General features: G+C 34.2%; 2 protein-coding genes across 7 annotated transcripts; one reads left to right on the top strand and one right to left on the bottom strand.

Annotated features, from left to right (window-relative positions):
- Positions 1–1,569: 1,569 nt before the first annotated feature.
- LOC127260931 (uncharacterized) lies at positions 1,570–8,232 on the bottom strand. Of its 4 annotated transcripts, XM_051288996.1 has the most exons (9): positions 8,019–8,093; positions 6,689–6,757; positions 6,313–6,364; positions 5,906–6,031; positions 4,462–4,544; positions 4,265–4,340; positions 3,636–3,821; positions 3,205–3,333; positions 1,570–1,912 (listed from the first exon to the last, which is right to left on the bottom strand). In XM_051288996.1, the coding sequence occupies exons 3-9, from the start codon at positions 6,349–6,351 to the stop codon at positions 1,748–1,750; spliced, it is 804 nt and encodes a 267-aa protein (XP_051144953.1). In that variant the 5' UTR covers positions 6,352–6,364; positions 6,689–6,757; positions 8,019–8,093; the 3' UTR covers positions 1,570–1,747. The 4 variants fall into 4 exon arrangements, with proteins under 4 accessions (XP_051144953.1, XP_051144952.1, XP_051144954.1 ...); XM_051288995.1 differs by lacking the exon at positions 6,313–6,364 and having other exon boundaries at positions 8,019–8,232; XM_051288997.1 differs by lacking the exons at positions 6,689–6,757; positions 8,019–8,093 and adding an exon at positions 6,153–6,188.
- A 3,756-nt stretch (positions 8,233–11,988) lies between these two features.
- Positions 11,989–25,173, top strand: LOC127261402 (protein root UVB sensitive 6-like). 3 transcript variants are annotated; one of them, XR_007840909.1, is made up of 14 exons: positions 11,989–12,718; positions 13,362–13,460; positions 13,576–13,689; positions 15,377–15,483; positions 15,585–15,690; positions 15,775–15,894; positions 16,777–16,878; positions 16,964–17,036; positions 23,460–23,543; positions 23,649–23,713; positions 23,882–23,983; positions 24,065–24,244; positions 24,538–24,828; positions 24,975–25,173. XR_007840909.1 is itself a non-coding variant. In XM_051289745.1 (13 exons), the coding sequence occupies exons 1-13, from the start codon at positions 12,335–12,337 to the stop codon at positions 24,601–24,603; spliced, it is 1,602 nt and encodes a 533-aa protein (XP_051145702.1). In that variant the 5' UTR covers positions 11,989–12,334; the 3' UTR covers positions 24,604–25,172. The 3 variants fall into 3 exon arrangements, 2 of the variants coding, with proteins under 2 accessions (XP_051145702.1, XP_051145703.1); XM_051289745.1 differs by having other exon boundaries at positions 24,538–25,172; XM_051289746.1 differs by having other exon boundaries at positions 11,991–12,718; positions 15,377–15,448; positions 15,580–15,690; positions 24,538–25,170.
- The last annotated feature ends 87 nt before the right edge of the window (positions 25,174–25,260 follow it).

Below are 25,260 nucleotides of genomic sequence, written 5' to 3'. Positions count from 1 at the left end.
GACATGTGGAGAACACAGTAGAATATATGATTATCATTTTTGCCAAAATTTTTAGTTATGGAACTAATCTAGTCTAGTTATAATCGATGCTCAAATAATTTTCATGTGTCACTGACACAATCTCAGACGTGCCACAATACTACCACGTCGGCAACTCCAGCATCTGAAGACTATTTCTACCAAAAAATTTTTAGTCGTGGGACTAATTCAATACATGATCTAATTATAATTCTAGAATGGTTAAAGGGTCACTTACCGGGAACTAAAAACAGTTTTTCAAAAAAATTTATATCATTACACTTACACACCTACCTCCAGCTTCACTGGAAGCCATACCATGGTGATGATGGAGACACATTCTTTGTTCCTTGCCAGCAGAATCAGCCAGAGGGCAAGATTCAGGGATCACACACCAATCTGTTATTGTCGGAATTCTCAGCTGCCCTGATAATGTAAAACAAGAAAAGAGAGCACGATGAAGTTGATGACAATAAGAGTATCGATGTTTTGGGTCACCCCACAGTTTCTGATAATTCTGTCCAGATATCAGAAAAGTTCCCGGAAGTTGGTTTGATAAAGTTTTTCTTTAGAAGGGATCCAATTGTTTTTCACTGCTGTAACAAATCTAATGTAGAACGACTGAGCAACAACAATCTTACCAAGTATCGGTCGAATCTGTTCTGCTGGATGCTACCAGTTCCGAGCTTCCACAACTATCTAATATGTGCAAAATGGTAATCCTATGCCCCCCATCTTCATCAGATAGTTCCGGTAAAAATAGAAAATAAGTTTTTGAAGTAACATTCATGTTTTTTTTATAAAAATACTGTAGATGAATATTGTCGGATTTTTAGAAAATATTTGTAAACAAAGTGTAAATATATTAAATAATAACTAGAGATTGCAAGCTAATACTGCTAAGCACATAAGACGCATAAAAAAAGCCAATCCAAACGCCATCTCAACCATCCATCAATTATTCAGTAAAAATTGAAGTATAAATTCAAAGGAAAATGTACCATGTAAACGAGATGAAGAAAAAAAAGGAACAGCGATAACTAAAACTGCAATTATAAATTACATCACCTGGTGTTGTGCTTTCTCAGGCTGAAATCTGGCACAACCCAGTTTTCCTTTAAATGTCCCCTATGCAGAGAAAATGTAACAGAGAATATTTAGTCGGAATTCATACAACAAAAACCAGAAGCCACCACTAACCACCTGCCAGATGCCTTCAATCCAACTGGTAATTCCACGATCCAATTGAGACGTTCGGTAGGGACAGGAGTAAGGGTATTGATATTTAATGTTACCCAAGAAAACTCAGATCCAACCTGCAAAACCTAAGAAACAACATATGCAGGACTATTTAAACAAAACAACAAATTTCCAATAAAGCAACTCAACGAGGCACTGAAAAAGTCGGTGAAAAGGGCCCAAAGGGAAAAGAAGAGAAATATAGAATTTTCGTACTTCTTTCCTTCAAAATCTGTTAATCACCAGAATGCTGAAGGACATGTATAATTTACCTTACACTTGCACCCACTCCACACAACCAGAGAAAAGTCGTAGTGCAAGCATGTGGTTGAATTAGAACTAAATACCAATATTGTTCAGTTGTGGACATAAACATTTCAATGAAAATAACTGTCCAAAGACAAACTTCTTAAATTCTCACCACATACTTTTGATTGGACAAACTTGAAACCAATCTACATAACAGAGATACTCGAGAACTGTTTAGGGTTTAATCATCTGCAGATTCAATATTAGCTCCTTTGAGATGCAGGTGCTTTTCTCTTTTCTGAAACTCAGTCAAACCCTTTCCACTTCCAGTTACCCCCACCTTTCCAAATGGATCATCCGGAGATTTAAATATGCTTTCTCTCTTTCGCCCGGAGAAGAAACCAACCTGAGAGAAACATACAACAACAAAATCAATAGAGGATGAAAAGAAAGAAAACTGAGAAGCTGTATAAACATCATACAGAATAATACTTATGACAAGACTTCCATATTACAAGTTGGGGAAAAGTTGACATCTCAGTCTGTCGATATATAGACGATTTGGTTTTATGATGCCCCATTCAAAGGCCTTCAAGAGAATTGGGAGAAAATAAAAACATAGTAGTAAACGATCTCACAGCACAGCACATGGGGTGCACATAAGTATTAATATATTCTTATTATACATAACACATGTACATACAATTAATGATACATTTCAACAATAAAAAAAATGATCATTCAAGTATCTTACAAAGAAATTAGAATATAAAACTAATAAAATAAGTAATAGAGAAAAGTAGTTTATACGGGAATTTTGAAATAGTGGCTGCAGGCCATGTTACCCAGCAAAGGACCAGCAGCACAGTGGGAGACAGAAGGGAGCGTGACAAGCAAAGTGGTGAGATGAGAAATAGGATAGAGGACAGTGGCCGAGCCCAAGAAACTTAGTAATAATGATAAAATTTCACTATTTACAAGATGACAAATATTATGTATACTTAATGAAATACAGTTCTCACATCACTTCAACATACATATTAAACTTATTTTTAATCAAATATATTACATAATACCCCAAAACCCATCCAAGCATCATCTTATTCAACTTATTTCAAAAAATTGCAAAACCAAAAACCCTCCCTAATGCAAATAAATTCCAGAACTCACACAAGTCTAAAACTTTTCATATCCTCACTTAATTAGATAAATATATATAAGCCCTAACATGTCCTAATTAACTCTAATAAATAATATTAAAATTGTGCCTTGCACTGTGGCAATGGCGCCTCTGGCTGGACCTTGGATGCGCATCTAGATGTGGTACGCCTCACCATAGCATATGGTGCAGTGGCTGCTCCATGCCATTTACAAGTGTGGATAAAATTTTCCTTTAAATAACAATATGACATGCCTGACCAAAAAAAGTAGCATAAACTCAAAACACTGGTAGCTTCTGAAAGATGAGAGTTTGTATATATCCCTGTCAGTGATTTACTGATATAGCTTAGAAACGATTCATATGAGTAGAGGCATTCAACTCAGCCAGAAATAGATGGGTTCCAGCTACTTCCCTAATGTAGTTTAAAATTTTCCTATAATTTCCCATATAAGGGAATGTTCAAATGTTACACAGGAGACAAACACCACTGTAGTAATAGATGTCAAAAAAGAATTTAAAGAAACAGGTAAGCAAACCTTCTTGGCTCGCCCTTTGGTAGTCTGGAATTGCTGCCAATCATTCTGCCTCTTATTTTGGGCAACTTCTTTTGCTTCCATTCGCATCTTCGACTTGTAAGCATGTAACTTTTTCCGTTTGGCAGCTTTCTGAAAACAAAGATATGCATAATTACAATAGCAGCAGAAACAGAAATAGTACACTAAAATACTGCAAGCCATCTAAAAAAAATACTCATTTGCCAAAAGATACTTAACCATTCATAGCAAGAAATGAAAACATAATAATACAGCAATACAAAGATTACGAGCAACTCAACCATAATTTTAGTTTATTTGCAGAGTTTGATAACGTTCGATACAAGCTCAACTTTTGTGCACAAAAAAGAGCAACCACTTCATGAAAGAATAGTATAAATAATCATAAGTAAAAAAAATAATTTTCAACATACCACATCTTCAGGATCATTGGGATCAATTTTAAGTTTTTGTGGCACAGTCCAGGATTCAAAGTCCTTAACAGCAGCTTGGGCAATCTTACGTTTAAGGGCTTCTTTTGTGGCCACAGCAATCTTTTCAGCTTCTACCAGAGGATCAGCAGAGTCTTCTTCGATTGGTCTAACATTATCATGATCCACCTACACAATATCAAACAAGCATAAGCAGAAAGACCTAACAGAAGCCTGAATGAAATTCTTTTATTTCACTAAAAACCTTTTATGAAATTAAAATTGTTCATTTCAAATAAATTCATAGTTATGTCTTTATATTAGACACCAAATGGTCTTTTTCTTTTTCTTGCATATTAATATAGCAGTTTCATCTACCATCTTCTCCTATTGCTAAATTTAAGAATTACAAACAAGATAAATACAACAAGAGATCATATAAAAGTAGGGAGACTATTTTTTGAAGGGTGGGCGGCTTAAAAACATATATCAGTGAGTATGCACGTGTGAGAAATAAACAATCAACATAAGATTAGGTTTCAGTAGAACAAGAATCCAGGGAAAGGGTGCCAGGGTGGGTGTGTACATAAACCAAGCTAATAATCATTTAAATTTAGAATATTAAATCATACCTCTTCCTTGTTACCCCATTCATCGTAGCAAACAATATAGCCATTGGGAGTGAGTGACTCGACCGTCCCATTGTACCTGAATATTCAAATAAATCAAACCACAAATGTGTGTGTGTGTGTGAGAGAGAGAGAGAGGAAGAGGAAAGAAGTTGAAAAAATCATAAATTCCAAGGAAATCATTCAAGTATTGTACATACCACTCTCCATCTTCACTCCAAACTGCTTGAACTTTGGTGCCAACAGTAAATTTGTGGCCATAATCAGCAGTAGGTTTCAAATTCTGCCCAGAGACGGAGAAAGATTAACCCATTAACAGAAACACAAGATTAGGCAATCATGATCAGCTTTAGTCAAGGAGTAAATGATGGATACGCATTAGCTGAATTGAGCAAAATTCAATGAAGATTCATAGTCGAGGCTAGGAGAGACTTGGAAAGATGGGAGCATGATTAACTGCTTCACAGAGGCTCAAAATCAAAGAAAGAGCTGTGCATATGAAGCCAATGACCAAGTGACTATTAAAGGAACAAGCAATCTAGGCATCACAAGTATGCTTCCATCTCACAGAGTTTAATACCCCTAATAAGTACATAACTGCAATCAGCAGTTCCATCCTCCCTAGTTTTGAGTTATGACAACAGTCCAGGAGCCAAACTTCACTAGTAAATTTTTTCTAACGTCAGGTCTTTTTTTCTCATAAGCAGGGATAGGGTTGTTTAAGCACTGTCGAACTCTTTTTCCCTCAGCTTCATACCTCAGTATCTTTCCACACAGGATGTTCATGCTCAATCTTCCAAAATAAGTCTCTTAATATGACATAAATAATTATAAATAAGTTGAATGGGGGTGCTTGTTTAAATGAACCACCACTCAGATATTACTGCTTAACCGTGTAACAGCTCATTAGAGAAAGCCAATGCCACTCAATACAAAGTTAGCATTGCACCAATCAACTACACAGCGAGACCAGGAGTAGAGAAGCTGAGAAGACATTGATACTTCTCTAGCTATGTGGTTCTTTCCTTCGCTCAATTAATAGATATTGTTGGTCCATTTTCTTTTAGAGCCTGATTTTTTCACTATTTAGCATATCATGACCAGCATCTACTCATTACTTATTAGTCCGCAACATGTATAACATATAAACAGACGAGTAGTACCACAAACTTAAACAGGTGATTGTGTAAGAAATAAAGAGATAAGGAACTACGTTCTTCAACTGGTTTGCAACCTTACACATCTTTACTCATGGATATTTTACTCTAGAAGATCAGACTATTCCTTTAGCCTCTGTTAGAAAAGTTAATAATACTGGCATATGGAAACCAAAATCTCATGCAGCTTCTACTATCAGAAATAGAAATAACAGTGTGATTTCTCACTTGATATATGTGAAATTTTGAATAGCAAAAGAGGAGTTGATCAATTATAAACGATCATGTTCAATAGGCTCTCCACAGACACGGAATTGCAGGATGAATGGCATCAACTCAGGCAATCTCAATAATCACTTGTGTATAATACATTCCTTAAACCCTAAAACTATTTCGTGTAAATCATATTGTTTCAAAACCATATTAAACCTCACAAACCATCTAAAAAAATTGAAAGTAACCTTTCCAGAGGTTTGATATTACATACCATATGATAGGAGCTTTCCGGAGAATGTTGACTAGCAGATAGTTCACCACCAGTCCCAGTACCAAGTTCAGAAATTGCATCACTGTGTTTTGCTGTTGCCAGAAGTTCTTCTGTCAGAGCAATAACCTGCAGCACCAGAGTGATGGAGAGATAGGAAGAGACAATGTCAGAATTAATAGAGCAACTTATTTCACCACAGTCAACCAGAGAAATTATACTTCAAGTCACAGTAAAATCTGAAAATTACGAGACACTGCAGGCGGGCCATCACCAACTAGCATACCTGCAATTGAACCAAGACACAAGTGATGGGCACTTGGCAGACTCCTATGCTCCTTTATTAGAAAATTCCCCATTTTTATACACCATACATGCATATTTCTTTTAACAAGAAAAAACATCCTCACCTTGACAAACACAAGGTTATAAACCCTTTCTTCAGTCATGTAGTTCCTTCAACTGCTTGTTCGAGCAATAATAATAGTTGAGAAAGACATAAGAGATTACAATTAAACTTCAATGTAAACTTATAATCAGATTTTATGATATTATAAAAATTATATATATATCTTATTGACTTTTGAACAGAAAGATGGTCATCCTATTAATAAAGTGTTAACCTGATGCCAAACAGGTAAGAATTTTTTAAAGTTCTGTAGATAAAGAGAGCTACAACACTACGAAGCTCCTACCTCAGTGTTAAATATAAAATAAAGAAATACAATGAAAACAAAATTTCTATGGAAAAGAAAAGTAAGATATACCCTATAATGAATACAATACCTCAGTGAGTTCCTTTTCCATGTCCAAAAATTCAGAATTCTTTGGATCATCGTTCAATAGGCCACGGACCTGCGCTCACATAAAACAAAATGTCATTGAAGAATAACATATAAATATTACGATTTTCCAGAAATTCTGCACAACCCTAAGAACAAGACTAACAAATCACAACTTGAAATGGAATAAAGAAATAAGTTAAAAGCTCTTCAAAACAAGACACAAATATCCTATGAATGATAGACATAGTAAAAGATCATACCTATATGTACCCCCCCCACCCCCAAATCAGGCATATATAAAAAATTACCAACCAAACAAACACCCAATAATCAACACCATAAGAGAAATTAGTCACCTTCCATTTTATTTTTACTACATACAACTAAGTTCACTGATGTTAAAACAATTTCATAATTCTTTCCGCAAGCAATAGGTTCACTTTGTCAAGTTAATTGAATTTAAGCATTTGTCAAGTTAGTTTTTTCTTACAGGGTTCAATTTAATCATTGTACCATTATAATACAATTTCAGTAAGTATCTAAACATAGCCTAAATATTAAAAACCAAATCTTATTTTCCAGCTGATAACAGAAAAATTAGCAAACAAGCAGAAAAGAATTGCATTGAGGGGGTTTTACAACCATCCAAGAAGCAATTTAACTTGTATGTCCAGGGTTTTGGGTTTACCAAGAGAAAATACCCAAAAGATTACTAAGAACACCAAACAAGCTCAAACATGCTTGTTAAAGAAGATGACTTTATAATAGGAGGGAAGGAGATGTATAGAAACCCTGGATCTAAATATTAGAAGATAATTTCCAACACAAACGTCTTGCCCTAATTTCAGTTATTCTATTTCTACTTCAACTTTAGATTTGTTTTTGTTCTCCCATCAGCCTTCTTGTTCTTTAGGAAGACAGATTCTTCTCAATCAATAAATAAACCTCAGTAAAAACTGCAATCAAGGCTCAGGGGGGGAGATCAGAGCTTGTTTATATATAATCTCATTTAGGTTTTGATTTTTGTGAGATGCTCTCTCCAAATTTATGAAAATAATCAAACGGAACTTCATAAAATCCTAACGCACACACCTTCCTTATCTATTCCCCAACAAAACTATCACAATTCCACACCAGCCAACTGATAAAAAGGCATCAAAACGCTCCAATTCTCAACATCCTTTATCAATAAAAACACATCGATCGAACCCACCGACCGGCGCGAATAAAAAATCAAAACGCCCAATTTTTTTGCATCCAGTAAGTTAACTATACAAACATCAAAACACTATCAAGGGAGTAAACAAACACTTAAACCCCGGGAAAAGCACCTGTTGAAGCTGGTCCTTGTAAGTAGAAAGATTCGCCGCGAGTTCCTGAATGTTCACCTCTTCACCTTCGCCGGCCTCCATTGTTTCTGTATAAATTCTAACAACAAAAACCCTGCAAATCAGAAGGAAGAATTCGGCTACTCCCAATCGAATTTTTCCGCAGAGAAAAACGAAACCCTCGTCGACGTCGAGGAAAGGGAATTAGGATATTTCCTAAGCGAACATCGTCCTCCTTTTATAGTGTCACGCGTGTGAATCGTGTGAATACTATTTCTTTAATTAACTAATTTTATACATGTAAGCTATGTCTAAATTGACAATATTTAAAAATTTTGGCAATATATTTGTTTAGAGTTTTGATTTGATGTATATTTTTTAATGTGAGATACTCTCCGTTTCGGTGAAAGGTTGTCATTTATGTTTTGCACTTAAATTTTTTAATATTAATATTACAATGGATTGTAATGAAAAAGACGAAAATACCCTCTATTAGAATTGTGTAATATAAAAGTAACTATATTTGTGTATTATAGTCTAAATTGGAAGAATATTTATTATATTAGATAGATAGTACAATTACTAAATTAGAAAATAGTAACCTTGTTTTAGGACGAACACGAAAATGGAAAATGACAACCTTTCAATTGTACAGATGAAATATATTAGGTAGGTAGTACAATTACTAAATTAGGAAATAATAACTTTGTTTTGGAACGAACACGAAAGTAGAAAATGACAACATTTCAATGGAACAGATGGAGTATATGAAATTATCTTAATATAAAGAATAATATTTTATGTTGTAATGTTAATTTTTTGTGATATAATAAAATATAATATACTATTACATATATTAAGAATTGTGTAGAAAAACAAACAGTGTTTTTTGGCGATTTTAACACATTTTTACTTCATTCGTCCAACTTGATCTCATTTACGTTTCGTGTTATTATAATATTATAAGACATTAATGAAAATATTTTTGTAATTTTTTTTAATTTGCTTACGTTTTGATATAATAATTAATATTCAAAGATCAACACGCAAGAAAATTAAATAAGAGCCTTAGAGCCCGGACTTGGGTAATATTATTCATATTCTTTTTTTCTTCAAAAATATAAAATCAAATAATTATTATTTTTTATATATTATACTAAAAATTTATTTTATATTCAAAACCTATTATCAATATTTATTTATATTATATTAAACAACTATCAAATTTAAATTTTTAGTATTCAAAAATCCAAATTCAAACCCACAAACAAAGACACCCTAAAGATCTTATAGCAAAATTCTCTTGAGCTATAAAGTTATACAATTTACATTTACTTGAGTAAGAAAATTTAACTAAATGTAAATTAATTAATAAATGCGAGTTGTCTATGTGCAAAAATTATTAAATTAATTAAATAATAGAGCCAATTAATAATAATGAACAATATACTAAGGTTGTGATGTCAAATCTAGATGTCATATTTTACATTTTCATATCTCATCATCGAAAAGAATGGCTAAGAAATTTAAATTTTTAGGAGTGTTGCGTCAAAGACTTTAAGAATGTAATTCTTTCAATCGACTCGTAGATTCGAATTTGATTATTACTATTGAAACAGATTAAAATTATTTGTTTTTATCATCTGAATTATTTTACATGGTAGATCTTAGCTTATTGTTTAATATCTAATAAGTTCTAACACTAAACACCATAAATTGGGTATGGAATCCTCGGTCGAATATATATTTAGTCTACTCGGTCGAGCCTCTACACAAGCGATGCATGTCCAGTCGGTAATGTTTATTTATTTTTTTAATTTAAATCAATTTTTTAATATTTTAACCAAATTGTAATTTAGTCTCTCTCTTCTATTTTTAAATTTTCCCTTTGTGAACTAAAATCCCCCCATTTCAACCGACCTTCTGTCCAGCTATTCTCATTGCTAACGCGTTCAACCGGGAGGTAAAGACTCTCTCCAAAATATTTTTTTGTTCTTTTTTATTCATTGAAATCTAAGTTTATAATTTATCGTATTTTAGACTCAACTCTTGCATTGGGTTCAATTTGATTAGTTATTCTCTTGGGTAGCCAGTTGTATCACCCATTACATTTTTTTTGTACTCTTGTATTGGGTCCAGGTTCGATTCATTGAACGTTTACTTGCTGGTAATCACTAGGTTCAATTATTTTGTTATTCTATTGTTTTGCATTTTGGGTTCTTGACTATTATAGTTAATGTAAATATATTAAGGGTAATAGAGATTGATGAGTTAATTATGAATAAGTCTTCGTCTTCACGTATGTTAAATTTTACGAATATTAAAAATGATGGTCAATCCTATAATTACTACATTTCTTCTGAAAAAATACCTTAAATTGAAAAGGAGTTTGACAATAAAAAAAGACACTTGACAATTTTACTTATTTTATGTTAGGAAAACATATTTTAACATGAAAATACACAAAATACATAGAGATCAACACATGAAAGATAAAAATTTAGAATATTTTCTTATAGTATCGAATCTACAAACGGAGAAGATAAAAGAAATATCAGTGTAAGACTTCACAAGCAATAACAAGATTTGGATGCAAGACAATGATGAAAATTCGATTGAAAGATATGAGAAATACAAAATATTTAAGTTTATTTTTGAACACATTAATCAGCTTACTTATCTTCAAAAGATTCATTTTTTTCATCGCATCAATGCTGCCAAAATTAGTATAGTCGAACACTTGAGACTTGCTTAAAAAATCTCATATGATTTAATAGTTAAGAAAGCCGATAGTTAGGATAGCTTATAATTTTAAAGTCGAGTTATTAAAAAGTACTTGCGATCAAAGAGGACAAAGTACATGGAGGTAGGGCTGGCAAAAATTAACCCGACCTGATAACCCGACCCGAACCTGACCTGAAATAGTTGGGTTTGGGTTGAGATTTTCGACCCAATTAATAATTGGGTCAAACCCGTTTAACCCATTTAATTAAATGGGTCAGGTTAAGGTCTACATTTTCGACCTGGAAATAACTCGTCTAACCTGTTTAATTAATATTATTTTAAATTTAAATATATTTTTTAAATTTTATCAATACAATTCAATATTTATGGCCAATTTTATAAAAATAAACAATAAAAAATAAAGGATTGTGTTGTGTACTGTTATGTAGTGTTTGTTAATTCAATTCTTGAATATCGGTTTCATGTTATGAATAAATAATTTTTTGCTTTAATATGTATATATATTTAATTTTGGTAGTATAAATTGTAATTTTAAATTAAAATTTAAAAATTTTAGATTTAAACGGGTTATATGAGTCATATTCAGTTGACCCGATTAATAAAAGATTATGTTAAGATTGCAAATATCAACCCATTTAATTAAATGAGTCAGGTTCAAGTCAAAGATGGAGGGAGAAACATTAGATAGTGCTATAATAATATTTGCAAAGATGCAAAGTAGAGATTCAAGTGCCACGTATTATATTAAAGTGGATAAAAATAATATGATTACAAACATATTTTGGATTTGACGGGAGAATGAAAACATATTATATTGATTTTGAGACGTATTTTCTTTCGAGAGTATATATAGAGAAATTAGAAAAAATCTATTGTTAACCTTGTGTGTCAATGTTAAACACCACAAACAAACAATAATTTAGGCACAATAATACGACTAGATTACTATCATTTTGATCTAGGCACAACAATATTTATTTTACATTTATTTTTTTAATATAAATATAATGATTCGACAACAAAGTAATAAGATTCGATTGAACTCATGACCCACCGACACAAATCCAACTTCAACACCATTAGGTTATCCCTTACTAAAGTCTTTTATAATATGAAAAACAGCTACCGAAAATGTGCATTAGATAAACTCCGGTTAAACTATTTCTCCAACAATTGGTGCACCATACCGCTATTTCTATTCCGGAACAGAAACAGAGGCGCGGTAGTCGGTCGGTCGGTCACCGTGCTTCGTTATGTCCGTCGTCTCGTCCACTAGAATGCCACGTGTGTCTTGTAACCTTACTTCCGTCACCCACTTGTCACTTTACCATTACCCCCTCCCATATATATAAATATTCTGATACGTATAGAGAGAGAGAGAGAGAGCGAGAGCGAGACGAAGAAGACGCGGCGTATCAAACCAACCCAGCCAACAAGAAACGGTGCCATTCTCCCATCGCCGGAGTTTCTCCTCTATATCCTGAATTTCTTCTATTTGTAAATCCATGGTGTAGGTATTTTGATCCTCAACATTTCGCTACATATAAAATATATGTGTATCGTTTTGGGCGATTATGGACAACCGAGGAATGAAGCTAAAGGACTCGTCAAATTCTGCCTCGCAAACATTAGCGTCCTCCGACTCGCGTCGCCTCGTTCGCGAGACGCTTCGAATCAGCGCTAACCTGGCATCCGCGCCTCCATGCACGACAGAGGCGAAGGAGCGACCGGCGTTACAGGACTCGAGCTTCGGCGGAGCAGTTGCCGATCAATTTTTGGACTCGAGCTTGAGATTGATCTGCTGCGAGGAGATTGATGGCAGGAGGTGGAATTACTTTGCCCATGACGATGGCGATGGGAATCGTGGCTTCAAGCAATTGAAGAAGAGCAGCTCTAAGCAATTGAAGAGGAATTCAATTCGCGCAGTCAGCTTACAAGCTCCCCGTGCCCCTTCTGAAGTACGTAACTTTTCTACCTTAATTTTCTATCATGTTATGCGGGAGCATGAGATATAAGTACATAATTTGTTGTCTTAGCATCTATAGACCAATGTTATGATTCTGTTATTTCATTGATAACATGGATATTAGAAGTTTTGGTGCATTATGTTTGATCAACTTGAGATTTTGTTTTGACTTCTCATAAACAATTCATGTTTTTTCTTTGAAAGCTCAGTTTCTTTGAAGAGAAAAAGGATAAACTAATGAAAACTTCTCTGCTTTGTTAATAATGATTGAATATCAGCATCACATGACATGAAACAATATTGTCCTAAAATAATGCAGGAAGTGATCAGGGAATCACTTGTTTTGTAGAATTAAATCAGGCTAGTGGAACAAAGTTAGAGAATTGCAAATATAATCAATGCAAATGGAGAATGCATGAGAGGATTCGGGGGTCGTTTTGTATGCATCTATCCCTACATAAAATAAACTAAAGACCATTGACAGAATGAGAAGGTTAAAAATATTGAAATATAAAAAATTGAAGGAAAAGTAGTGGATATTCCAAGAAGGAAAATGAATCATGGACAGTTGGACACCAGTTAGATATTTTATTTTCATTCTATAAATACTTGAATAATGTTTTTGTATTTTCCAGGAGTTGATTTCATTTATAAGGTCCTATGTTGTACCAGATGGTTTTCCCAATAGCGTCACACCATCTTATGTTCCATATATGACGTGGAGAGCTTTGCAGGTAAACTTTTCATGTGTTCATGCTACCAAGATTGCCATGCTGCACAACATCAGATGCTTTTCGAAAAAAGTTATTCTGTTTGAATACTGCTGTACTTATGTTGTTTTGGTTGTAGCACTTCTTTGGTGGGGCAATGGGTGTTTTTACAACACAAACACTTTTAAATTCTATAGGAGTGTCAAGAAGCAGATCTACTATGAATGCAGTGGCTGTTAATTGGGTTCTTAAGGTATGCTGCACCATTTTATTCATCTTAATATTATTTTTGTTTTATAAATTTTAGTTGAATGCTAGGGAAGGTTTCTCACTTGAAATGGTTGGATGTGTTGAAACTGGTTGGTTAAACTTGATCATTAAGTGCCGCTTTATGTTTCACATCCATCTTCAGGATCTCTTTAGTATGTGGTGACCTACTTGAGAACTTGGTATGCTCTTATATCCTGGGAATGTTCAATTGTTAATTTTGTTCAGGATTCGGTAGCAAGAGCAATATTGGTGTTGATCTTTGCTGTAATGCTTGATAGGAGAGGCTTGGTGTTTCATGTTTATAAATTCCAGAGGATAACCTGAAACTTTACTAATGATTTCAAGATCAGTTTTAAGTTTTGGTGCCATTGGCATAAAGAGCACACCAGAAAGTTAACTAGAAAAAATGGATTATGCTGTACAACTGAAGAATTGGCTGTTTTCGTGAGAGCTTTCTGGTTTGATCTTTCACCATGATAAATAATAATACAACGTACATATAGAAACTGAGGATCTTCCATTTCATCTATCTCAAATATTTATATATGGTGCCCCCCTGGTCTTGATTTCTTAACTATTTTGCGGAGTCTTGGTTATTTACCCCCAAAATTTTCTACTTTAACCTATTGGGTGCTGGGTTTTGGATTTTGTAAGATAGAAATTTGCAGGATTTAAGTTTCAGTCTTCTGATTACTCGTCTTGTATGCTTATAATCACCCAGAATAATTGTTGAAAGAATTTTCCTATCAAGAGGTAAATGCTTATGCATACTTTAAACATTGCATCATTGTTAGTATTATGGAAACTGAGCCATATAGCCACTAGTTTGTGTATAGGTATATTCCATCAAGTGTTTTGGTGTTTCGGGTTATTTTGGGAAGTAAAAGATTGAATATAAGTGTTTTGATGTGATGCAAATGATGTTGGATGTGATATTTTGAATGAAAAATAAGTTCTAGATGTAATATTTGTAAATGAAAAATTGCTTTAAATGTGATATCTTCTAGTTAGATAAACTTTGATGAGTAATGCAAAAACAATGTTGAAAACATTAGTAAACTAAGGGTGCGCCTTGTAGGATGGGATTATGATCCCTAATGATATTTCAATAGATTATATAGTAATAAGATTAATTAATATTATAATTACTTTGCTTGATTAAATATAAATTAATATAAATTTTAATATAAGTATAACTTGGGATAAATCATTACCCTTCTAGATGGGATTAATTATTCTTAATTAGTGTATTATTGTAGTAGGCTTTAATCAATACCAAATTCTAATAAATTATAGTTAACATGTGATTATGTGGGATAAAATAATACTATCTATCTTAATCAACAAAAATAAACACACCCTAAGTGAGCACACTCAATGAATCGAATATTTTATTTTAAGATGCAATTATTCTAATTTATACTAGAAATATTCTGACATGGGCAGGTTGACTTTGTAGTATATATATATATATTTCATTTTGTATGATAGTTCAATTTAAAAGCAGGAATGTCATAGGATTGAGTCAGAGCTTTAATGAAGATAAAACATACTGGTTTATAACGTAAATAGCAAATTCTTTCCTCATGTCAATTTAATAATTCCAGTTGAGATAATATTTTTTACTTTATCTAGAATGATGTTTGAACATTGGGATATCCTTAATGTAGGAAGGTGCTGGACGGGTTGGTAGAATGCTTTTTGCACGGCAAGGAAAGAAATTTGATTATGACCTAAAGCAGGTACATGCTAATTGTAAACTTGGTGATCAAAGGAGGTGAATCATCTATTTCCACAAACACACACAATATATATATATATATATAATATAAAACTATGACCACTCCCTTATCATAATTCAAAATTCATCCAGCTTAGATTTACTGGGGATCTCCTGCTGGAGTTGGGAGCTGGTTTAGAGTTGGCAACTGCTGCATTTCCTAATCTATTCCTTCCATTGGCTTGTGTTGCCAATGTGGTTAAGGTTTTTCTCTAACTTTTCTGTTCATTTGCTTCTTTGATGCAATGGGGGAGACTGTAACTTTATATTATCTCTGTTTGGTTGTAGAACGTTGCTATTGTGGCATCAACCTCAACCCGAGCTCCAATCTACAAAGCCTTTGCTAAAGGAGAAAACATTGGAGACATTACTGCAAAAGGAGAATGTGTCGGAACTATTGCTGATTTGGTATGCTTTTTGAAAAAGAATATATCACTGCATATAGTCTTAATTAATTATGTTGAATCCTAGTTTGGAACTTGGAGCTGCATGGTTCTCAACCCTAAGGGTGAGTTTGGCAAAATGGTTTATAAAAATGAGATGATGAATCGAATACATTGGCAAAATGATTTATAAAAATGATATGATGAATCAAATAAGTGATAAATAAATATTTGTATATTTAATTAGTGATTTATTTATTTATTTAATTTAATTTTGATTTTGAATTTTTTATTTGAATAGTAATTTAAATGTCATGTTTTATAAAATAAAATAATTTTATTTATATAAAAAATTTGAAAATTTAATTAGTAAATTTTTTCTAAAAAAAGAGAGAAATTAAAATGAATAGTCTCATATTTCAGTTTTCAGTTCTCTATATTTCTCTGTATATAACAGAGAATTATTTCGAATGAGAAATAAATTAAATTTCAAGTCTCAATTCCTTGGTTCAACCGAAGAAGAGAAATGAAGCTGTTTTCATTTCATTTTTTTGTACCAAACATATCAAAATTCTCGGTGATAGTTGTTATCACTACTTTCATCTTTATGATGCATACACATTCACAGTGTCATTTAATTCACATTTAGGACCTGATTACGAAAACGTACCGAGAAATTTGCCACACTGCATAACTTTCCAAAAGGTCAAAAGGAAGAGGATCAATGATACTCCTGAAATTGTTAAATTCTCGTGGAGGGAAGAGAGCATAATATGAAACTTTGAACGTCTAATGAATTGACTATTAGCTCAAGATTTTCAGATCTTTTAGTCTCATTTCTTATGATTGATTTTCACTTGGTTGTTGAGTTGGAAGTTGGAACTAACTGAAAGTTCTACTTCTGAAGCTTGGGACTGGACTGGGTATAATGGTTGCTAAAAGAAACCCTCCCTTGGTTCCTACATTCGCTTTACTCTCATGTGGATATATGTTGGGCTCCTATCAAGAGGTTAGATAAGATGAATATCCAAAGTCAACTGTGTCCTCGAATTCTGTGTTTTTGTTGACTGTGGCCATGATCTACTTATTTTCAGGTGAAATCTATTATTTTGCATACACTAAATCCTGCAAGATTTACAGTGGCTGTTGAATCCTTCCTTAAAACAGGTACGTACATCTGACGTATTTCTTCTACTGCATGCTTTTTCTTCCCTTTTAAACCTTTTGCATTCTATATTAAGTTTAGATCATGAGGACCTAATAAGGTTTGTCATAAGATTCACCTTGGTGAGAAAACACTGGATGGATCTTGGTACCTATCATGTGCAACTCCTTGGTGAATGTGGTAATTGATTATGAACAAGGAGGTTTTAATGAAGGCTTCACCTAGTGTGTTCATTATGAGTGTGAATATTAAATTGCAGTTACTAAAGAAATATAATGTTGAGTTGTTATGAATTTTGTCAAGGTGCTTGATTTTTCATGCATTGATGAAACGGGCATATTGAGACCATGACCTTGATGCACTTGCTGTTATGATAGATTTTGTACTTACTGTAGAAGAATGGGTTGCTCACAAGTGTTGTAGAATGATTAAATTCTGAATATCTGAGTAGTTTGGTTGAATGGTGATAGAATTCTACACCATGGCATCCTAGAAGGCTTGCTGATTTTGCATTCGGCTTTGAAGTTCTCAGTTTTAATGAACTTGGAGTTCCATTTATAAATTTTAGATAGATATTTTTTATTCATATTATTAGATTTGTTAGTTTGTATTTAATCCCGTCTAGTAGATTAGAGTGTTATTATTTTGATATATCTATTAAATTAGGTATTATTTATATATATCTACTAGATTAGGTGGTTCTTATGATTTGACCTTGATCTTTTTGTATAAGGTCTATAAATCGACCTTAATTGAACGTCCCATAAATTTTCTTCCAAAATGTAATATGGTATTAGATCCATGTTTTCTTTGGATATATTCCTGTAGTGTACACCTGGAGGATTGCCTTTTGAATCAGAGATCCCTACCACTTCGAAAATATATATGCCATTCTAATTCCACCTATTTATCACTTTTTCAATGCATTTGACCTATATCTTAACTGCCACCATATTCACTGACACGTATTCCTAATTCTGACTACTCTTGCCACCAAATATTATCGTAATAAACTATGCGTGAGTTGACTGATGTGGTCAACACTGTTAAACTCGTTTAAGAGTTTTGCGGCCGCTGACTTTAGCCACGTTCAAAGACGACCTAGTGTCTGATTGTTAAAACTTTTGCGACAATAACATACTGGAATATTTTCAACCTATCTATTAAATTTTTAGTTGTGATTAAAGCTTTTGCTTTAGTATTTAATTATGTGTCTGGAGTTTCTGTATTAGGGTTATTAGTGCTGCCGCACCACAACAGAAGATCGCCGTTATCAGAAACCCTATTTTGATGCCGCCGTAGTGGTAGAGGATCATTGTTGTTGTGGTCACGACTAAAGAACGTCATTTAAAAAAATTCTAATTTAGTCAAAATTTTAATTTATTAGAGTTCACCATTGCGATTGAGGATCGTCAGCGTAGTTCCGCAACAGAGGATTGACACTTCCAAAAACCTTAATTTGGCCAAAACCATCGAATTAAATGCTGATATCTACTTATGAAGTCCATCTATGTTCAAATCCACCTCCTATTTCTTTTGTCAAACTCGAATTGGCTTCTATATGAGGTGGGATATTGAAATATATTTTAGATAAATATTTTTTATTGATATGATTAAATTTATTAGTTATTATGTAATTATGTCTAGTACATTATGTTAATATTTAGATATATCTACTATATTAGGTTGATATTATTTAGATATACCAACTTAGATTAGGTTATTCTTTGTCTTTTATAAGGACTATAAATAATCTTAATTTTATTGTTAATCAAAATCTCAGAAATTTCTCTCTAATTAGAATATTTACATAATTGTAAATTGTATTCTCCCTAAGTTAAGAAATTTTACATAATGTACAAACTGTATATATGCATATAAATAAGCCACATGGGTTTAATAAACCATCTAACAACAACAGCTATCTAGCACATTCTTCAAGCTAGAACATATAGATCGAGGGCGCCAAGCTTATCACACAAATACTTGATGTGAAGATATTAGCAAATTGATCGATAGAGGGTACATAGTTAGTCTAATGGACCAGATAATACCTTTTCATGAATGAATTGGCAGTCAACCCATATATGTTCTGTTTGCACGTGAAATACTCATTGGAAGCAATATGTTTTGCAGTTTGGTTATAACTTCATCTCTAGGTTGGAAGCAATATGTTTTGCAGTTTGGTTATCACATTATAATAAACTTTGTTCTGAGAAGAACTTCTTGTTCTAAATAAGCTCATAGGTGACCAAAGCCATGACTCGTACTCAGGTTCAGCACTCTATTGGGCAACTGCATTTTACTTTATACTTTTCCAAGAAACAAGATTACCTCAAACAAATATATGACATCTAGATGTTTCTTAGATAGGGATCTTGCCCGGTCAGCATCAGAATGTCCAAGAGATCCTTTAATATACCATAGAATCGAACAATATCCCAATGAGTAGTACATGGAGATTGAAGAAATTGACTGACAACATTAAGAACATAAGACATATTAGGACGAGTGGCAGTAATAATTTAGTTGTTTATAGAGTTAACATCTGTATGAGAGTGTACAGGCTCTAGCATATCCAAATCATACTTTTGTAGCGATATCACAATGCTGTCATGTGATGAAGTGACATCAATGCCAAGAAAATATCAGTAAGATGTTCGAGAGCATGTATTCCACCTTGACCACTGTCAGTAATGACAATATCATCAACATAGAGAATAAGATATAAACATGTGCTGGCAGTAGTATGTATGTCAAAGAGAGAATGATCTGATGCACGTCTAGTCATTCCAAATTCTTGTATAGTAGCACTAAACTACCCAAACCAAACATGAAGAGATTGTTTTAAGCCATATAGAGAATGACAAAGCTTACACAAAAGACTAGATTCCCCTTAAGCAACAAAATGAGGTGGTTGCTTATATAACTCTTGAAGATTACCATAGAGCACACATAATCCCTATTCTATTTATAAGTTTTTAAGTTACACCTGTTTATCTTCTTTTTTTCCAATAGTTACAAGAGTCTGTTTCTAGCCCCAAGTCTATCTCTAAGGCTTTCTCTCATCCCGGTTGAAGGCAAGAAACGGTCGATGAAATGGCTATCTTGGATCTGAGTGGTACATGGAAGCCCGTTTGATTACCTCTGGGTTAGTCTGCCGTTGCATGTCCTTGGGTTTAAGCCATTAAAGTTGGTGTGGATGGAAAATTTGATCACCTTAAGGGTCTCATGGTTGCCAAATGATTCGCATGGTCAGAATAATATTGACATCTTCTACTCGGTGGCCAAAATGACATATGTTCACTTGTTTATTCTTTTTGTTGAAATATAAGGTTGGCTTTTTATTTGTTAGAATCGTTGAAGGGCCAATAGAGGAGAGTCATCGGATGCGAAGGAGACGGGACTAGTGGTGAGTCAGGGACCATAGAGGAATAAGTAGAATTGGAATGTGAAAGGCGAGGATTACAAATTTAGACTGAAAAGGAGGAGGAAAGAGAATAAGGGGTTCTGAGCAAAGGAGAGGAATAACCATCAAAAAGTGACGAGAAAAAGAGGAAGGGCAATAGATCAGTGAGAGTCAAAAGAATATGCCATTGGTAGAAAAGAAATATTGACAACATGTAGGTAGGTAAGACTTGTACCCTTCTTGAACCTGATAGTAACCTAGAAAAATCCATTTTGTGCGGGAGAGTTTATCAAGGCCAAGAAAGTTCATGTACAAAATTAAGTACACCAAATAACGCGAGGCAAAGAAAACAATTTGCAATTGGAAATGGATATTGATGAAGAACCCCACTCTGAAGGATAAAAGAAGGTATGTGATTGATGAAGTAACAAGCAGCAAGTACCACATTAACACAAAATTGTTAAAGAACATTGTGATATACGAGAGGATTCTGAGTTGTTTCAATAAGGACAAGAAGACTAATGAATGATACTGTGAGATAAAATATATGAAGTCAGAGAAAAAAGATTCAGTAGCACTATCACAGCATCAGACTTTGATATATAACCCTAATTAAGTTTGAATTTTAGCACAACGGAAGGAAAATAAAGAGAATAACTCTGAATGGCTTCTCATTTGGTAAAGCCAAGTGCAATGTGAAAATTATCCACAATGTTGAAAGCCAAAAACAAACATGCTATGACTAGGACCTCAAAATATTAGAGTGGACTGAATCTCATATACTAAAGTGGACTAAATCGAAGGGTGCAGAAGCCCGATTACAAACTTGCTTGGGAAATGAAGCATAGGGTTGTTTTCCAAGCTAACACAACTTACACTAGAAAGATGTCAACGGAGACAAATGAGAAGATGTGCACTTCAACTTAGACATAAGGGGGATGATCAAAGACCTAATGAATAAGGGTTCTCAGTGGTGGCAACGCAGGTAGGCGTTGAAGATGAAAATGGATATGGAGGAATTGTAAATCTCATTACTCATGACAGCCAACCAACTGTCCCGTTTGACAATTCTGGATAAAAAAAGAATCATCATTCAAAGTGAAATAAGTCTAAATATTGAGTTAATCTATTGACAAAACACTACTAGAAGGGTTTATAGGAATATATAAGATGAACTCGAACACATGAGGAAGAGGACGAACAATACTAATTGTTGTAGCAATGGCTGAAGGTTCATTAGCCAAAGTAAGGGGCGGTAAAGATTAGATGGATGAAGATAAAAAGAAAATAAGAGGCTTACCAGAGGTATAACCGAACACCGAAATCAAAGATTCCAGAACCCGGTGGACAAGTGTGAATGACATAACCGATAGGATTGTCAGGTGGAATAGACTACTTGGATTGTTGTAGCAATGGCTGAAGGTTCATTAGCCAAAGTAAGGGGCGGTAAAGATTAGATGGATGAAGATAAAAAGAAAATAAGAGGCTTACCAGAGGTATGACCGAACACCGAAATCAAAGATTCCAGAACCCGGTGGACAAGTGTGAATGACATAACCGATAGGATTGTCAGGTGGAATAGACTACTTGGATGCTTGGCCATTGTTACCATAGAAGGAGAGGAATTTGCACGAAGCGGAGACAGAGTTGGAGATGGATCAATTTGAGCTACATTAGCCTCAGCAGGGCCACTATGTAACTTGTAGCATCGCTTCTTGCTGTGTCCTCACCTAGCACTAAACACAACAGGAATAAGGGCTACCACCCTAAGTACTACGATGGCCATCTCCATAGGTACAAAGGTAGATACCAAGGTAAAGCTTCCATTATTTGTAGTGGAGTCCAGAGAAGACATAGAGGCAACACGAGAGAGACGATTATAGACATCATCATATGATGATAGAAGGGAGCTTGACAAGATGTGGTCACAAATTGAAGATAATTTATGACGGGCAATAATAAAAACCGTGAAGAAGGTGTTACCTTGTTTAAGTTCCTCAACGACATACTTGCCTTGTGGAAGAAGACTAATGAAGTCGACTTTGCTTGATGACGTTCATCCTAAAAGGTCTGACATAAAACACGAATCCTCATAAAGATGTTACAAATTGGAAACTACTGCGTGTAAACAATGAATATCATTTGTATGTAAAAGGGCATCCTGTCTGCTCAACATATGACACAGTGAATGCAGTAAAATAAGATGCAACAAAGGATCAATAGATTCTCAGATAGAATCAATAAACTCCAACAGTGTAATCAGATGATCAAATAGGCTTTGCTTTGCACCACATGTCAACAACTTTAGACCGTGAGGAATAATTAGCATGGCCAATCATTTTTCTTTTTTTTTTTTGGTAGCGATTGCGGGGGTTGGATTAGTAATAGTTGAAGATGAAGAAGTCATAGAACATTGCTAAAAAGAAAAGGTATAAATAATAATAACAACATAATTTAGGCGGTAGATTGATACAAAGTGAAGAGAGTTGAGAGTGTGTTCTGTTTTGTATGGTGATGGAAAAGATCTCAACTTTGGTGATGATGGTACACAATAGCACGAAGGTGGCGGTGGTGCTGTGTGAAAGGATGACATTGGTGGCAGTGCATAGATAGGAGTGAAGCAGTGGCGGAGGGCGCATAGAGAGGATAACATCTGCACCACATAGAGGAAACAACGTCAACAGCTATGAGGGCGGCTGCACTGGCATCACCATGTAGAGGCAATGGCAGGTTGATGTGTTTGGAGAGAATGGATCAGTTCTAAACCTTGGCATTACCTGTTGCCTCTGATACCATTATAGCTGTGAATTTTTTTGTCCAAAAATTAAGAACTGATCCATTCTCTCCAATGGGCATCAACCAATAACTATCTAACAACAACTATTATCTAACACAAACAATGCAACTTGCATCACAATGCAAATGCAACGGATTAAAGCATGTTCTTATTATTAGAGCTTCATCCTAAAGAGAAAGGAAATGTCTATTTTTCTTATATATGAGAGTATTATTTCAGGGCGCGTTCCAACTTTGCAAGAGGGAAATTTTATGGAAAATATCGTCAATCTCCCTTGGATAAAGCCCCGACCTATTGTTCTTGGTAACTTCATGACATCCATCTCTCCTTCCACTCAATACACTGCACAATGAACCTCTTTCTTCTGTCCGATGATTAACCAAGATTATGTGTGATGATTTTTTGTAGGCCCAAGATTTAAAGAAGCATTCCAAAACCCCAATTCATATCTTTATGCTGAGTCTATTTTTGAGGTATATATACTACCTTTTCACGGGGTGAAATTATAATTGGACAATGTTTCTACTCAATTCTTCTTGCGAGTTTCTGTTAATATTCCTTCGCAAGCTTGCTGTGTTCATATGCACCTGCTCTCATCTTCCTGTCTGACTGAGCTGTCTATTGAATTTTTCCAACTACAGAAAGAAAAATATATTGTTACGTATAATCCAGCCAAGGGTAACATATATGCATTGTTCAAGGATCAAGCGAAGTCTGATGATATTCTGAAAGCTGCATTTCATGTAAGACAATGGAGCTATTGATCTCATATAGTTACGTACATTGCCAATATCACTTGATGGATTCACTATCTATTATCACAGGCACATGTGCTCCTTCATATCATTCAACCATTGAATCAGAACACTTCTTCTTTTAGAAGACTAGATCATAATATACCAGCTTCACAACCAACATCATCTGATATTGAATCTCATATTACGGAGTCCTACAAGTTGGTATCAGCTTTATACGAGCCTTTTAAAAGCAAAGCCAAAGAACAGGTATGACGTTCTTGGCGATTTTCCATTTGGTTAATTATTTGTTGGCAATTAGGTTAATTATTTGCATGCATGCATCGATATGTTCACTGTGTATGACTCTTATATCATGTAGGATTCCTAGCTAACTTCCAATCAGACACTGAGTTCCATATTGTATACCTACCATTTATTTTACCCGACTTTCTAGTAGTTGAATTTATGACATTTTTTGCATAATTTCCATTGAATAAATCATGGCAGTGACCACTGTGACTGCACTTGCATCTATGGATGATGTAATTTTGTTCTTTTAGGGGTGGGCTATGTCGGATGCATTGCTTAATCCTGGAAGAGCTCGGCTGTGTGGACTGGCCAAGTGAGGTTCGTTCGTTCATACATAAACCTGGGTTTCTAACGTTCTACTAATTTTGTGAACACCTCCCAAAGTGCAAGCTGTTTTGCAACTTTTCATTTGATTAAAGACAAAGGGACCTGAAGCACGTAGTGCAGAACCACGGGATCGGAACTTACAATGAATACAATCATTTTTATCTATACAAATCGATTCACCGTGCGAAGGGCCTCTTGGGTATTTCAAAGGCCAGGTGCTTTCCTCACTTGTCTCTGCTCGTGCTTGTTCTTTTTAGCGTATATCCTTGAGGATTTCACATGTTTTAGCCCCTAATCTTAACTTCTTTAACTTTGATTGAAATTGTTACCAATTTTCGACTGCATATTTTTGCTTTATTAGACTACTAACAGAGAAGGCTTTGGATTCGAAGTTCCTATGCGTGTATTGTGCCGTGAGTGTATTATGCTGTTTCTGTGGAATTGTATGCTGTCATTTCTAAAAGCAGAGTTTCTTTCACTAGTTTACTGTGACATAAAACACATAGATATGAATGATTTTGTTTAGAACTTGGAAGAAATCATCACTTACTTGAGTTTATTACCTTTTAGTGCATGCTATTGTGTGTTTTTATGTTTTGTTTGGCAAAATTGCTTATTATAACTGTAGGTTATTATTTATTACTATA

Source organism: Andrographis paniculata, unplaced genomic scaffold (genome assembly GCF_009805555.1).
Source record: "Andrographis paniculata isolate CXL003 unplaced genomic scaffold, ASM980555v1 Contig62END, whole genome shotgun sequence".
Taxonomy (NCBI): Eukaryota; Viridiplantae; Streptophyta; class Magnoliopsida; order Lamiales; family Acanthaceae; genus Andrographis; species Andrographis paniculata.
The sequence above is the reverse complement of the archived record's forward strand: the minus strand, read 5'-3'. Positions and strand labels throughout refer to the sequence as shown.